At 44.7% G+C, this 14809-nt stretch overlaps 1 protein-coding gene across 6 annotated transcripts in view; it reads right to left on the bottom strand.

The window, feature by feature from the left end:
* The window catches only part of Nf1 (neurofibromin 1), a 243895-nt gene extending 232447 nt beyond the window's left edge, over nt 1–11448 (bottom strand). For all 6 annotated transcript variants that reach the window (XM_042691650.1, XM_042691659.1, XM_042691675.1 and 3 more), the window contains exon 1: nt 11226–11448. In XM_042691650.1, the coding sequence (XP_042547584.1) occupies nt 11226–11285 (60 nt within the window). In that variant the 5' untranslated portion in view covers nt 11286–11448. The remainder of the gene's footprint in view (nt 1–11225) is intronic.
* Between the last annotated feature and the right edge of the window lie 3361 nt (nt 11449–14809).

Here is a 14809-nt window from a genome sequence, read left to right as displayed (position 1 = left end):
TGAGCTGAAGAGCTGAGGGACAGTGCCCAGGCCCAGAGTTCAGGCCCCATGACCTGACCAAAAAAAAAAAAAAAAGAAAGAAAGAAGGGAGGGCAGGGAAAGTTAAAAATAGGTATACTATATTAACTAAGGTACATACAAGGGACTATTTAGAGATTAATTGCTCTCTTTTATTTAGTAAAAACACAATAATAATTTGAAAAGAAAATGTATAATTCTTTTATCTGAATAACCTTAGGCTTTTCAAACTGCTTACATTTTCCAACTGGATAGCAAAATTTTCCTCATATATAGATATATCATTAACCATAAGTGACAAAACTAAGATCACAAAAGGATAGTTAATCCAATCTGAATCCTGATTCAAAGAATATTTTTTCTGGCAATTTTTTTTAATTGTGAAAATACTGTACAGAAGGGTTACAATTACATGGGCAATCAATTTGCTCTATGAAAACAAATACAAATGTATCTAAGTATCTCCTTTAAGCCCTACTTATTTTTCACCTATTCATAACATATACCTATATACAATACCTAGACTACCACAAATATTGATTTAAAATTGCAACTTTTTATATATAAAACAAAGTGAGGCTAGGTCCTGGTAGCACATGTCTGTAATCCTAGCTACTCAGGAGGCTGAGATCTGAGGATCACAGTTCAAAGCCAGCCCGGGCATGAACATCAATTAACTACCAGAAAACTGGAAGTGGCATTGTGGCTTAAGTAGTAGAGCACTAGCTTTGAGCTGAAGAGCTCAGGGACAGCACCTAAACACAGAGTTCAAGCCCCACAACCAACAAAAAAAAAAAGTGAGTCTACCCTTCAAACAGTAATCATATAAAAACCATTCCCTCAGTTATATACTGTACATGCTCACAACTTGGTCTAGCACTGAGGTTACTATGAGAATTCAAACAGGGATAAGAAAAAAAAAACTAAGCTGTTTTCAACCAACTCTCTTAAGGGGAGCAACCTCTCATGTGGTGTAGCTCTGTAAAATTCCAGGTGACAAGGACAAGAAGTAGTATTCAGTTTAAAAAGACTTCATAGAGGGCTGGGAATGTGGCTTAGTGGTAGAGTGCTTGCCAAGCATGCATGAAGCCCTGGTTCGATTCCTCAGTACCACATAAACAGAAAAAGCCAAAAGTGGTACTGCGGCTACTCTAGTGGTAGAGTACAAGCCTTGAGCAAAAGGAAGCTGAACAACAGCACCCAGGCCCTGAGTTCAAACCCCAGGACAGGAAAAAAAAAATTCATGGAAAAAATTAACTAGCTAGATATTTGAGGTTGGACAGAGCCTGGCATGGGTGGCTCACACCTGTAATCCTAGCTACTCAGGATCTGAGATCCAAGGATTTGTTCAAAGCCAGCCCGGGTAGCAACATCCATGAGACTCTTATCTCCAAAAAACCACCAGAAAAACCTGAAGCAGTGCTGTGGCTCAAGTGGTAGTATGCTAGCCTTGAGCTGAAGAGCTGAGGACAGCGCCCAGGCCCAGAGTTCAAGCCCCACAACCAACAACAACAACAAAAAAAAAAGAAATTAGAAAAGTAAGAATTAGGGGCTGGGAAGGTGGCTCAGTGGTAGAGTGCTTGCCTTGCATGCATGAGGCCCTGGGTTCAATTCCTCAGCACCACATGAGCAAAAAGAAAAAAGCCGGAAGTGGCGTTGTGGCTCTAGTGGTAGAGCGCTATCCTTGATTGAGCTGAAGAGCTGAGGGACAGCACCCAGGCCCAGAGTTCAGGCCCCACGACCGACAAAAAAAAAGAAAGCATTCAGACAGGTTCCCACATAAACAAAGGTGGAAAAACAGAAATAAACACAATAAATACAGAAGAGACAATGCCAACCTGCCTGGAAAATAGGTGCTTCCAAGGTATAATGGCAAATAGTTTGGTAAATTAAGTGAGTTCAGCTCCCAATAGACTGTCAGGTCAGAGTGATGCTGTTAACGTATTAAAGTCATTGATATTTCAACTTGAAAGAACTTTAAAGACTTTCAAGTCAATTATTTTTCAACTGATAAGAAAATCTAAGACTTGCAAGAGAGCTAATGGCTGGCCTAAGAACAGAGACCATGAACATCAAGACAAAACTCAAACCCCTGTTTGGAAACCCTAGTTCAGTGATAAGCAAACATGGTATGACAAAGAAAACACAGCTATTCAAGGACTGGGAATATCAATATATAAGGATCAGTATTGTGCTTTAGAACTGGCAGAAACTGGTTTCTAGGGATAGGTGAATGTCACAGTGACATTATAATTGAGCAAAGACCACTGTGTTTTAACAGGAGGAGTCATTTTCAAGAAAGAAGCCAGAAAAGAGAATGTAAAAACTAAGCCAGCCTGGGCAGGAAAGTCCATGAGATTCTTATCTCCCAATTAACCACCAGAAAACCAGAGGTGTTACTGTGGCTCAAGTGGTAGAGCACTGGCCTTGAACTGAAGAGCTGAGGGACAGAACCTAGGCCCAGCGTTCAAGCCCCATGACTGACCAAAAAAAAAAAAAAAAATGGGTTGCCGGTCACCAGTGGCTCATACCTATAAATCCTAGCTATTCAGGAGGCTGAGATCTGAGGATCAAGGTTCAAAGCCAGCCCAGGCAGGAAAGTCCATGAGACTCTTATCTCCAATTAACCACCAGAAAACCAGAAGTGGCACTGTGGCTCAAGTGGCAGAGCCCTAGCCTTGAGCTGTAGAGCTCAGGGACAGCAGCAGGCCCAGAGTTCAAGCCCCACGACCAACCAAAAAAAAAAGAACAAGTAAATGTTTGATTTCTACCAGAAAGGAAATCTAAGTAAGTTTGAAGGTAAAAAGGAAGAAGCCCACACAAAGACTAGATCCTAGATAAGGTAGGAGAAGTGGGGGAGTATGGAAAACTATTGAGGACCAGGTGAAAGATTACTTTTAAAAGATCAATTCCAAGTTGGGCACTGGTGGTTCACACTTGTAATCCTAGCTACTCAGGAGGCTGAGATCTGAGGATCGAGGTTCAAAGGCAGCCCGGGCAGGAAAGCCTGTGAGACTCTTAATCTCCAATAAACCACCAGAATACCGGGAAGTGGCATGTGGCTTAATTGGTAGAGCTCTATAGCCTTGACCTGAAGAGCTGAGGGACAGCACCCAAGCCCAGAGTTCAAGCCCCAAGACTGATTTAAAAAAAAAAATAGATCAATTCCAAGCTGAGCACTACTAGCTCACTCCTGTAATCCTAGCTACTCAGAAGGCTAAGTTTTGAGGACGGTGGTTCAAAACCAGCCCAGGCAGGTAAGCCCAGACTTGTCTCCAATTAACCACCAAAAAAAGCCTGAAGTGGAGGTGTAACTCAAGTGGTAGAGCATTAGCTTTGAGCACAAAAGCTCAGAGACAGCGCCCAGGCCCTTAATTTGAGGCCCAATACCAGAAAACAGGCACATGTGTGCACACGCGCATGCAAAAATACACACACATGTAAAAAATTAATTCCAGGATAAAGAATAAGCATTATTTTTCACCCATAATAATATATCCCTCAGGCTGGGAATGTGGCTTAGTGGTAGAGAGCTTGCCTAGCATGCATGAAGCCCTGGGTTCCATTCCTCAGCACCACATAAACAGAAAAGCCAGAAATAGCACTGTGGCTCAAGTGGCAGAGTGCTAGCCTTGAGCAAAAGAAGCTCAAGGACAGTGCCCAGGCCCTGAGTTCAAGCTCCAGGACTGGCAAAAATATAATAATAATAATAATAATAAATCCCTCACTTAGAATACTAATCATTTTCATTTTATTAAACTGGAGACCACATACAAGTAGGGTAGTTTTTTTTTTTTTTTTTTGGGGGGGGGGTTGATATTTTGGGAGGGGAGTCTTGGGGCTTGAACTCTGGGCCTGGGGGTTGTCCCTTCGCTCTTCAGCTTAAGGCTAGGACTATAATACTTGAGCACAGCACCATTTCCAGTTTTCTGGTGATTTATTGAAGATAAGAGTCTCTCAAACTTCCCTGCCTGGACTGGCTTTGAACAATCCTCAGATCTCAGCCTCCTGAGCAGCTAACATTACAGGCATGAGCCAGGCAGGAGGGCAGATTTTTAAAATCCAAAATAGCGTCAAACTTTTACAAATCTATCCAGCCAATTAGCATGTGGTTTGTAACATCACAGACACTTGCCAATCATTTTTATACTGTGAACTTTACAACACGTATTCAAAGGACATTCTACTTAATTAATTTATTCTATTATTTAAAAATCTCAACAAAAATGTTTTGGCAAGCCAGGCATCAGTGGCTCACTCCTGTAATCCTTTTTTTTTTAATTGTGAAAATACTGTACAGAGGGGTTACAATTACATTGGCAAGATAACCAGTACATTTCTTATCAAGCATTGTTGCCTCCTCCTTTGTTTCCCCTTCCCATCCCTTCCCAGAACACCTGTAATCCTAACTACTCAAAAGGCTGAGATCTGAGGATTGTGGTTCGAAGCCAGCCCAAGCAGGCTTCCAGGAGACTCTAATCTCCAATTAACTACTCAGAAAAAGCTGGAAGCAGCACGGTGGCTCGAGAAGTAGAACACTACTAGCCTTCAGCAAAACAAGCTCAGAGACAGAGTCCAAGCCCAGAGTTCCAGCCCAGTACCAGCACCAAAAAAATGTTTTGGCTTTTACCCCACAACTAACCCCCCCAAAAATAATTTTTTAATTAAAAAAAGTATGTGTATATATATATATATACATATATATATACGTATATATATATGTATATATATATATACGTATATATATATATATATATATATATATATATAGGTTCACTTAACTAAATATGGAAAACAGTGCTTTAAATAAATTTTTGTGTATGTGTGTACCAGTCCTGGGGTTCAAACTAAGGGCCTGGGCTCAAGGCTAATTCTCTACCACTTAAACCACATCTCCAATTCTGGCTTTTTGGCGGCTAAGTAGCAATAAGAATCTCCCAGACTTTCCTTCCAGGGCTAGCTTTGAACTGTGATCCTCACATTTCAGCGTGAGTAGCTAGGACTATAGGCATGAGAGCCTAGCAAAATAAACATTTTTACACATCATTTCAGGGCAACTTTCTTTTTTTCAGACAACCTGAAATATCTTATTTTTCCCTTACTCTTTTTCAGAAATAAAGCTCTAAAGGAAAAATGAGGCACACGGAACTATGTGAGGCATGCAAGAAGATTCTACTGACCCACAACTTAAAGCTACACACCTAAAAGTTGGCCAGTTTCAGTTCAGAAACTTACAATTCAGCACCACAAAAGCAAGCAAAATAAAAACAGAAAAAGTAACTGATGCACTTGTCTTTCTAGCTGTTGTTCAGTGTCACAACTGCCAGTTCCCTAACAGAAGAGGTGATTACCTCTGAACAGTTAACGAAAATAGCTAGGCCATCAATATTAGACCTAAATGCATTATCAGGAGATGACAAGAATTTTATCTCAACAATAGGAAACAAGGATTTAAGCTTAAAATGTAAAAGTAAACAAAATAAATAATTTTCTTAAAGTCAAGATGGAAGCTGGAGGCTTGGCTCAGCGGTAGACACCAGCCTAGTAAACTCAAGGCCCTGATAGTTTCAAAGCCTAGTACTACTAAAAAAAAAAAAAAAAAATCAATAAATAAAAAGTCAAGGTGGAGAAAGGTAGGGGAGCGAAGGGATAGTGGGAGAAAAACAAAGGAGGGGAGGGGTAACAATGCCCGACAAGAAGTGTACTCATTACCTTACTGATATAACTGTAACCTCTCTGTACAGTACTACTAAAAAATATATAAATAGTCAAGGTGGAAATATTACCATCTCTTTTAACTGGTCAAATACATCAGCTGCAAAACCCATTACAGTTCAATATGCCTGTAGTCAGCAGTAGCTAATAATTCACTTCTGCTTCAATTGCAAATATAAGAAGTATAACCCAAGAGCCGGGCATTAGTGGCTCATACCTGTAACCCTAACTACTCAGGAGGCTGAGATCTGAGGATCATCACAGTTCAAAGCCTGCCTGGGCAAGAAAGTCCGTGAGACTCTATATCTCCAATTAACCACCAGAAAAGTGGAAGTAGTGCTGTGGCTCAAATGGTAGAGCGCTAGCCTTGAGCTGAAGAGCTGAGGAACAGCGCCCAGGCCCAGAGTTCAAGCCCCACGACCAACCAAATAAAAACGTATAACCCAGGGCTGGGAAGGTGGCTCAGTGGTAGAGCGCTTGCCTTGAATGCATGAGACCCTGGGTTCAATTCCTCAGCACCACATAAGCAGAAAAAATTTTTTAAAAAAAGCCGGAAGTGGTGCTGTGGCTCAAGTGGTAGAGTGCTAGCCTTGAGCTGAAGAGCTGAGAGACAGCGCTCAGGCCCAGAGTTCAGGCCCCAGAACCGGACCCAAAAAAAAAAAAAAAAGTATAACCCAAACATTAGTTGGGTTATAAACACTGCCATTTCCCTGGGTACTGAAATGGTCTTAGCTGAAATAAAGAAGAAGCTTATCTACCCTTGGACTCTGTGAAACAAGTAACAGACAACATGAAAAGTTTAAAGCATTTAAAAATCATGAAATAGGGGCTGGGAAGGTGGCTCAGTGGTAGAGCGCTTGCCTTGCATGCCTGAGGCCCTGGGTTCAATTCCTCAGCACCACATAAGCAAAAAGAAAAAAGCCGGAAGTGGCGCTGTGGCTCAAGTGGTAGAGCGCTAGCCTTGAGCTGAAGAGCTGAGGGACAGTGCCCAGGCCCAGAGTTCAGGCCCCACGACCGGACCCAAAAAAAAAAAAAAAATCATGAAATAGAGCTGAGGATGTGGCTTAGTGGTAGAGTGCTTGCCTAACATGCATGAAGCCCTAGGTTCGAGTTCTCAGTACCACATAAACAGAAAAAGTCACAAGTGGCGCTGTGCTTGTAGTAAGGGTGCTTCCCTTGAGCAAAAGCAGCTCAGGGACAGTGCCTAGGCCCTGAGTCCAAGCCCCAGGACTGGCAATCAAAAATTTTTGTTAAAAAATTAAAAATCAGGGGCTGGGAAGGTGACTCAGTGGTAGAGCGCTTGCCTTGCATGCCTGAGGCCCTGGGTTCAATTCCTCAGCACCACATAAGCAAAAAGAAAAACGCGGGAAGTGGCGCTGTGGCTCAAGTGGTAGAGCGCTAGCCTTGAGCTGAAGAGCTGAGGGACAGCGCCCAGGCCCAGAGTTCAGGCCCCACAACTGGACCCAAAAATAAATAAATAAATAAACAAATATCATTAAATAGTCTGGTGCTGATGGCTCATGCCTATAATCCTAGCTACTCAGGAGGCTGAGATCCGAGGATCACAGTTCACAGCCAAGCCCAAGCAGGAAAGTCCGTGCAACTCTGATCTCCAATAAATTACTCAGAAAATACTGGAAGTGGTGCTGTGGCTCAAGTACAGTGCTAGACTTAGCATAAAAAAAGCTCAGGGGCAGTGTCCAGGCCCTAAGTGCAAGCCCCAAGACCAGAAAAAAAAAAAAAAGTCATTAAATAATGAAGATTCTTATACAAATCTCTCTCAGTATATGTAGTTTTCTTACCCCTAATTTAAAAAAAAATGGCAACCTAGCCAGGTGCAAGTAGCTCACACCTATAACCTTAATTACTCAGGAGGCCAAGATCCAGCTCAGGCAGGAAAGTCTGTGAAACTCTTATCTCCAATTAACCACCAAAAAAGCCAGAAGTGAGCAAAAAAAGCTCAGGACCAGCACCCAGGCTCTGAGTTCAAGCCCTAAGACTGGCACCAAAAAAAAAAAAAAAAGCCAGGCGTTGGTGGCTCACACCTGTAATCCTGGCTACTCAGGAAGCTGACATCTGAGGATCTCAGTTCAAAGCCAGCCCAGGCAGGAAAGTCCGTGAGACTCTTATCTCCAATAAACCACTAGAGAACCGAAAGTGGCGCTGTGGCTCAAGCGATAGTGCGCTTGCCTTGAGCTGAAGAGCGCAGGGACAGTGCCCAAGCCCAGAGTTCAAGCCCCACGACCGACAAAAAAAAAAAAAAAAATTCTCCTAACCACAGAATGTATTATTCAAACAAAGTCTATGGGATACTTAGAAATACCATTCCCCTGACTTTCCAGCACTCAATACTTTTCATACTGAGGCTCTTGTTATTAGGTCTATTCTGTCACTTAACCTCTTTGTGTCTCAGTTTATTAAAAAGAGACATCTCAGCCAGGCGCTGAGATACCAAAAAAGGCAGAAGTGGAGCTATGGTTCAAGTGGCTAGCCTTGAACAAAAGCAGCTCAGGGATAGCTTCCCCAGACCCTGAGTTCAAGCCCCAGGACAGGATAAATACTAATATGAGACATCTCCAACCTGAAGATGTATTATTTTTGTTAATAAATTAATACAAATAAATTAATACATAATATTTCTAATATCTCATATTAAACTTTGAAGAGCCTATATTTTACATCTCTAAAGTCAATGAACTTTATGAGAAAAAAAGGGAGGAATAATTTGTCTATGTATCTTTCTCTCAATTATAACACAAGAAATACAAAAGAAATGGCATTTTCAAAACTTACACCTTTAACTTTTAGCAGATGGTAGGGGGTGAGTTTGATAGAATACATATGTCAAACAAAAACGCCTAAGGTCTAGCTGGCTGCTGGTGACTCATGCCTGTAATCCTAGCTACTCGAGAGGCTAAGATCTGAGGATGGCAGCTTGAACTCATACCAAACAGGAAAGGCCATCAGATTCTTATCTCCACTTAATCACCAAAAAGACAAAAGCAGAGCTATGGTTCAAGTGGTAGAATACCAGCATGGGTGAAAAAAAACTAAGGGACAGAGCCCGGGTCCTCAGTCCAAGCTTCAGTACCAGCACATACTGAAGTGTCCAAGTATAATATCCTTCTATCCCTGGCTCTATAATCAAACTCATCCCTCATTTGAAATTTAGAGAACTATCTTTTTCTTTTATGACAAATAAGCCTAGAGATCAACAGCTAAAAAGAAAAACTTTAATTTCAATTTTTTTTTTTTTTTGGGGTTGGTAGCGCCCTCAGCTCTTCAGCTCAAGGCTAGCACTCTACCACTTGAGCCACAGTGCCACTTCTGGCTTTTTCTGCTTAGGTGGTGCTGAGGAATGGAACCCACGGCCTCATGCATGCAAGGCAAGCACTCTATCACTGAGCCACCTTCCCAGCCCTCAAATTTTTTTTAATTTTTAAAAACTGGGAACATCAGCCAGCTGCTGGTGGCTCACACCTGTAATCCTAACTACTCAGGAGGATGAGCTCTGAGGATTACAGTTCAAAGCCAGCCCAGGCAGGAAAGTCCATGAGACTTTTATCTCCAATTAACCACCAGAAAACCAGTAATGTCACTGTGGCTCAAGTGGTAGAAAGCTCGCCTTGAACTGAAGAGTTTAGAGACCAGGCCAGAGTGCAAGCCCTACAACTGACAAGCAAACAAAAAAAATCCTGGGAACATCTTAATCTTTCTAAATCTTTCATTTAGATTATGCTATGCAGTTCGGTTTTGGAGTTCTCTAGTGTGCCTTTTAAAATCTTTTAACCATTATGCAGAGAAATATTTTATCAAGTTTTAAATCTAATGTTCTATCAATAGCACAGTCTGTTTTATACAGTAATATTTTAATTCATCAGATGGATTAGCAGTAGTTGATTCAGATGTCTTTTGGTCTAGAAGCAAAAAGGTGAATGAACTATCTCCCTTAAATCTCTTGACAGTTTGTAATACTATGTAGCTTCTTTTCGACCCTTTGCCTATTCCCAAATTATCTTCCAGGCAGGTCAAAAAGACTAAGAGTCCTGTAAGGAATAGGGACCAAATAAAAGAAACTCTTCCCATCTTTCAGCTCCCATAATCAGTTTTAAGCTATACTCAGTAAACAAAAAAAGAGACTGACTTAATCCTAAACAATTCATCACAGAAAGCCCGTGAAAGAACTGCAAAAAAGGGGGGGGAGGAGAGAGGGAAAGAGGGTGGGAGGGAAGGAAGGAGAGGGGGGGAGGGAGATAGAGAACGAACGAACGAAAGAAATCCCTTTAAACCAGCCCCAACTATCTACAGCAGCGCAGCAAAGTTAAACTAATTCTCACTGACAAAAAAGCTACATGCGCATTCAATGCATTCATCTCCATCAGCCCCGGGATTCAGTGTGTGAAACACAGGGGATAAAAGATCAAGTCCCTAAGCCATGAAACTTTTTCCTCCATCACAAATATTTGCAATGAAAGTCCTCTGGTCAGAAGAAGAGAGAGTCAAACACAACAAACCACTAGCCAAACTGTCAGCTCCAAGACCACATCCCAGCTGTCTGCTCCCTCAACTTTCCTTACATCCTTTGCCCTGAGATTCTCACTCAAGAAAGCAATATTCACATCCTCAGACCTGGTAAGAAAGGAAGAAGGAGGTTGCAAATTACCAGGGAGGGAAAAAGAAAAAAAAAAAAAAATAGGAGGAGGGGGATGTCTCAGAACCCTATTTCCTCAGCAAACAGCAATGAAAATTAAGGGTCTGAAGGGACTCCCGGTGTGGAGCAATAGAGATGTACACGGTGCACTTAGAGCTCTTGGAGCAGACTGGAGACCTTGGAGCAGAAAGTCGGACAACCCTGCTTTCTTCTCTTCCCCCTTCAAGAGGGAAGCTAAAGACACTGGGAGGGGGAGGGGCGGGGGCGTTAACATTCTACTCCTGGGGGGGGTACACGAGACGGGCCTTAGGGTTTCCCTCCGAGTTACTCACCCCAGCTAGGAGGATAGAAGAGAAGAAATGTAAGGAGCCCCTAAAGATTGCCCACCTCCGTTCATAAAAAAGAAGGAGGGGGGGTGAGAGAAAGATAGAATGATTAAATCCAGATGGAGCACCCCGGAGAGCGCCCCCAGGTCCTTCAACCCCCCCCCCCCGCTCGTTCCCCCCCCCCCCCCATTAGCGAGCGGAAGAGCTGGGATAAAAGGGATGGAGGGTGGAGAGGACAGGTCAGGGGAGAGGCCCCACCCCCCCACCCCACCCCACCCCACCCCCCGATTTCGGAGGGAAGCGCGGAGCCCCAGCTCGCCGCCGTCCCCTCCGGCCCCGCACCTCCCCCCTGCTCGGCCGCCCCTGACGGATCCTCCCCTCCTGGCCTCCCCGAGCCTCCGGAGCCCCGGGGCCGCCTCGAGGGAGGCCGCTCCCCCCCCTCCTCCTCCTCCCCTCACCCACCGCGCCCCACCCCCACCCCACCCCGCTCCCACCGCCCGCCGCCGGCCCGTTACCTGCTCGTCGAAGCGGCTGACCACGGCCTGGACCCATTCCACCGGCCTGTGCGCGGCCATGTCCTCCCCGCGGCCGGGGGGGAACGGCGGAGGGACCGGTCGGCCGGCGCCCAGGGCCGGGAAGCAAGCAGGGAGCGGGGGCTGAGCTGAGGGAAGAGGCGAGGCGAGGGTCTGAGGAGGGCAAGGCTCCCGACGTTCCCACGGGGGTGGGGATGGGGGCTCTGCGCCGAGCCGGGAGGGGGAGAGGGGAAGGGGGCGTTGGCGAGAAGACAGGGGGGAAGGGGATAGGGGAAAGGGGACCTGGGGAGGGGAGGGGGCCTCTTGGTCGCTCTCCCCACTAGCGCCGTCTCCCCTCAGCCATCACAGTCCGAGACGCCGCCATGACACCCCACCGGAAGTGGGATCCTTTCCACAGCCCGGGGAGAGGGAGAGCGAGCGAGCTCGAGATTGAGAGCGCGGCTGGGAAAGGGGAGGGGGGAAGCGGGAGGGAAGGGGCCTTCCGCGCATGCGCCCGCGCCGACTGGTTTCATTAATGAAAAAGCGAGTCCTCCTGGAGGTGACGTCACCCAGCTCCTCCAGGCCCCGAGGCGCGCGTGCCTTCACGCCGCGGGGCTCACCTACCCGAGCGCTGGGCTGGGGCTCCTACAGTCGGAGCTGACCCCTAAGCCTCCACTCGCCTCCCTACCACCGCCTCGGGCTGCCCCCTCATCCCCCCCCCCCCATCACCTCTCCACCCCCGCCTATGGGGTTGGATTGCTCTCGGGGTTGGGAGTCATGGCATCCTGGGGCTAGATTTTTTTTCCAGCTGGCAGATCTCTGCTGTTGATCTCTTGGGGAAGGCTGTGCTCAGCCCCTCTGCAGCTCTTACCCCCAATAATAATGATAATAATAACAATAATAGCAATGAGGCCTACAATCCTCAAGTTTCCATGTCCTTTGTAGCTTCCATAGACTACTGAGAAACGGAAAAGGAAAGCCAAGAGGGGTTCTGTTTCATTTTTTTGAGTTACTAAGTCCCAAAGTTAAGCCTGGTGCTGATCACTCACACCAGAATCCCAGCCATTACTTCCTCACTGATAGCCCATCCCACTTAATAAAACTTTTACACAGCTGATAAAAGGAAGATTCAAGTTTCACCATCCTCAAAAGACCTTTAAAGGGCACGGCCTAGCCTACCTTAATTCAACATATTCATCATTCCAGCCGTCTAACAAGCCTGTCCAATAGGTACAGTTAACCATCACCTAACTGGTGAATTGGTCTGAGGAAGTTCCTTCACAAGTCCAAGGTCACAGTTTGGTGGGTGGTAGAATAAGGATGCAAACTCAAGTGATTTGACTTCAAAGGCAATACCATATTAATGTTGTACCCAGTAGTTGAAAGGACTTCTTCCTGTAGAGTTGGCCATGCAGCCGGGCGCTGGTAGCTCATGCCTGTAATCCTAGCTACTCAGGAGGCTGAGATCTGAGGATCATGGTTCAAAGCCAGCCTGGGCAGGAAAGTCCGTGAAACTCTTATCTCCAATAAACCACCAGAAAACCAGAAGTGGCCCTGTAGCTCAAGTGGTAGAGTGCTAGCCTTGAGCTGAGGAGCTGAGGGGCAGCGCCCAGGCCCAGAGTTCAAGCCCCCGCGACCAACAAAAAAAAAAAAAAAAAAAGAATTGGCCCTGTGAAGAGGAGTATGTCCAAAACAGGGTAGTCTGCATCTGACATTTGACTTTGGAATGAGTTACATGAAAATTTATCTACCTCACTACATTTTATTTACACTGATGTTAACATGTACATATTCTAAACACATACTACTGTAATCAACTGGCAGGGCCACACATAAAAATACTAACTGGGTGATAAAATAAAGCAAAGCCACAGTGTTCATTTTACCACAGAAAATCAACAAAGCCAATAGCCCATGTTCAGAGAGTTAGATCCAGAAGAGAAGTTTGGTAATTACCCAAAATAGAGGTTAAATTAATGTTTCATTCCATTATGACAAAGGATTAGAATTTGGATATTTCTTTGGTCCCTTGAAGGATGTAAGGTAGCTACTGAATAATTTCTTCTAGATGATGTCAGAAGTAATAACAATGCTGAAAGTAAATGGATGAATTTTTTTTTAAATCCCTCTGGGCTTTCTTCCACCAACTGGAACACCTGAAAATAAATCATACACCAACCCATAGCTGCCTTCTCCTTATCCCATACTGCCTCTCATTACTTCCTTGTGGCCCTGGCTTTTTGCCTAACTATTGCCCTTATTTTCTTTGCTACACTGAACATAACTATCCAAGGCTTCCTTACCTCCAGTGTCATTCCTCTGCTGATTTTGTTTTTGGTTTTTGTCAGTCGTGGGGCCTGAACTCTGGGCCTGGGCACTGTCTCTCAGCTCTTCAGCTCAAAGCTAGTGCTCTACCATTTGAACCACAGCACCACTTCCAGCTTTTTCTGCTTATGTGGTGCTGAGGATTCGAACCCAGGGCCCCATGCATGCAAGGCAAGCACTCTACCACTGAGTCACCTTCCCAGCCCTGATTATCTTTTCTATCTTCTTACCTTTATCTGGCTTTTTCCATGAGTCCCCATCCTTAACTCTGGAGTAAAACTCCCAAACCTCAGGTGTTACCCTTTTGCTCTCTCCTCCCAAATCCCAGTCATCAGGTCATTAATTCATCATAATCTGTATTTGCTGTCATGTCTTCTCTGCCAAGTAAAGCCTTCCATTACAGGTGGAAATCTAACCTTCATCCCAGCCTCCTCCAATGAAATCAGTTATGTTGAACCAATGCCTAATATATATGACACACTTTGTTAGGCAGTACATGAGCTTAACTAAATGTATTATAAGAATTCTAAGCCGGGGCTGGGAAGGTGGCTCAACAGTAGAGTGCTTGCCTTGCATGCATGAGGCCCTGGGTTTGATTCCTTAGTACCACATAAGCAGAAAAAGCCAAAAGTGGTACTATGGCTCAAGTGGTAGAGCGTTAGCCTTTAGCTGAAGAGCTGAGGACAGTGCCCAGGCCCAGAGTTCAGGCCCCATGACCTACCAAAACAAAACAAAGAATTCTAAGCCAAAATGCTGAAGAAGGTAATTCATAGACTAGTACACTAGGAAAAACATACACAATTTAAAAGGGCAGTTGCCACTCAGCTCCAGCCTATTACTGACTTGCAGGAATGTTGACCCAGAGTTGCCTGAACATCCTATTACTCAAGAGAAGCTGGAGATACAAACTACTGTTTAAATGCTTCCAGTTTTTTAATTGTAGCATCCAATTCACATTTTTTTTAATGTTGCACAGTCAAACAATACTCTGCTGTCTGAATTTAGCACATAGAAACCAATTTGAGGACTGGGAAGGTGGCTAAGTGGTAGAGCGCTTGCCTTGCATGCATGAGGCCCTGGGTTCAATTCCTCAGTACCACATAAGCAAAAAGAAAAAAGCCGGAAGGGGCACTGTGGCTCAAGTGGTAGAGAGCTAGCCTTGAGCTGAAGAGCTGAGGGACAGCGTCCAGGCCCAGAGTTCAGGCCCCACAACCAGATGCCCCCCAATATATATATATTAGAAACCAATTTGACTAGCCATA

The sequence above is a fragment of the Dipodomys spectabilis genome, unplaced genomic scaffold (genome assembly GCF_019054845.1).
Source record: "Dipodomys spectabilis isolate Male_0828 unplaced genomic scaffold, ASM1905484v1 ptg000004l, whole genome shotgun sequence".
Classification (NCBI taxonomy): Eukaryota; Metazoa; Chordata; class Mammalia; order Rodentia; family Heteromyidae; genus Dipodomys; species Dipodomys spectabilis.
The sequence above is the reverse complement of the archived record's forward strand: the minus strand, read 5'-3'. Positions and strand labels throughout refer to the sequence as shown.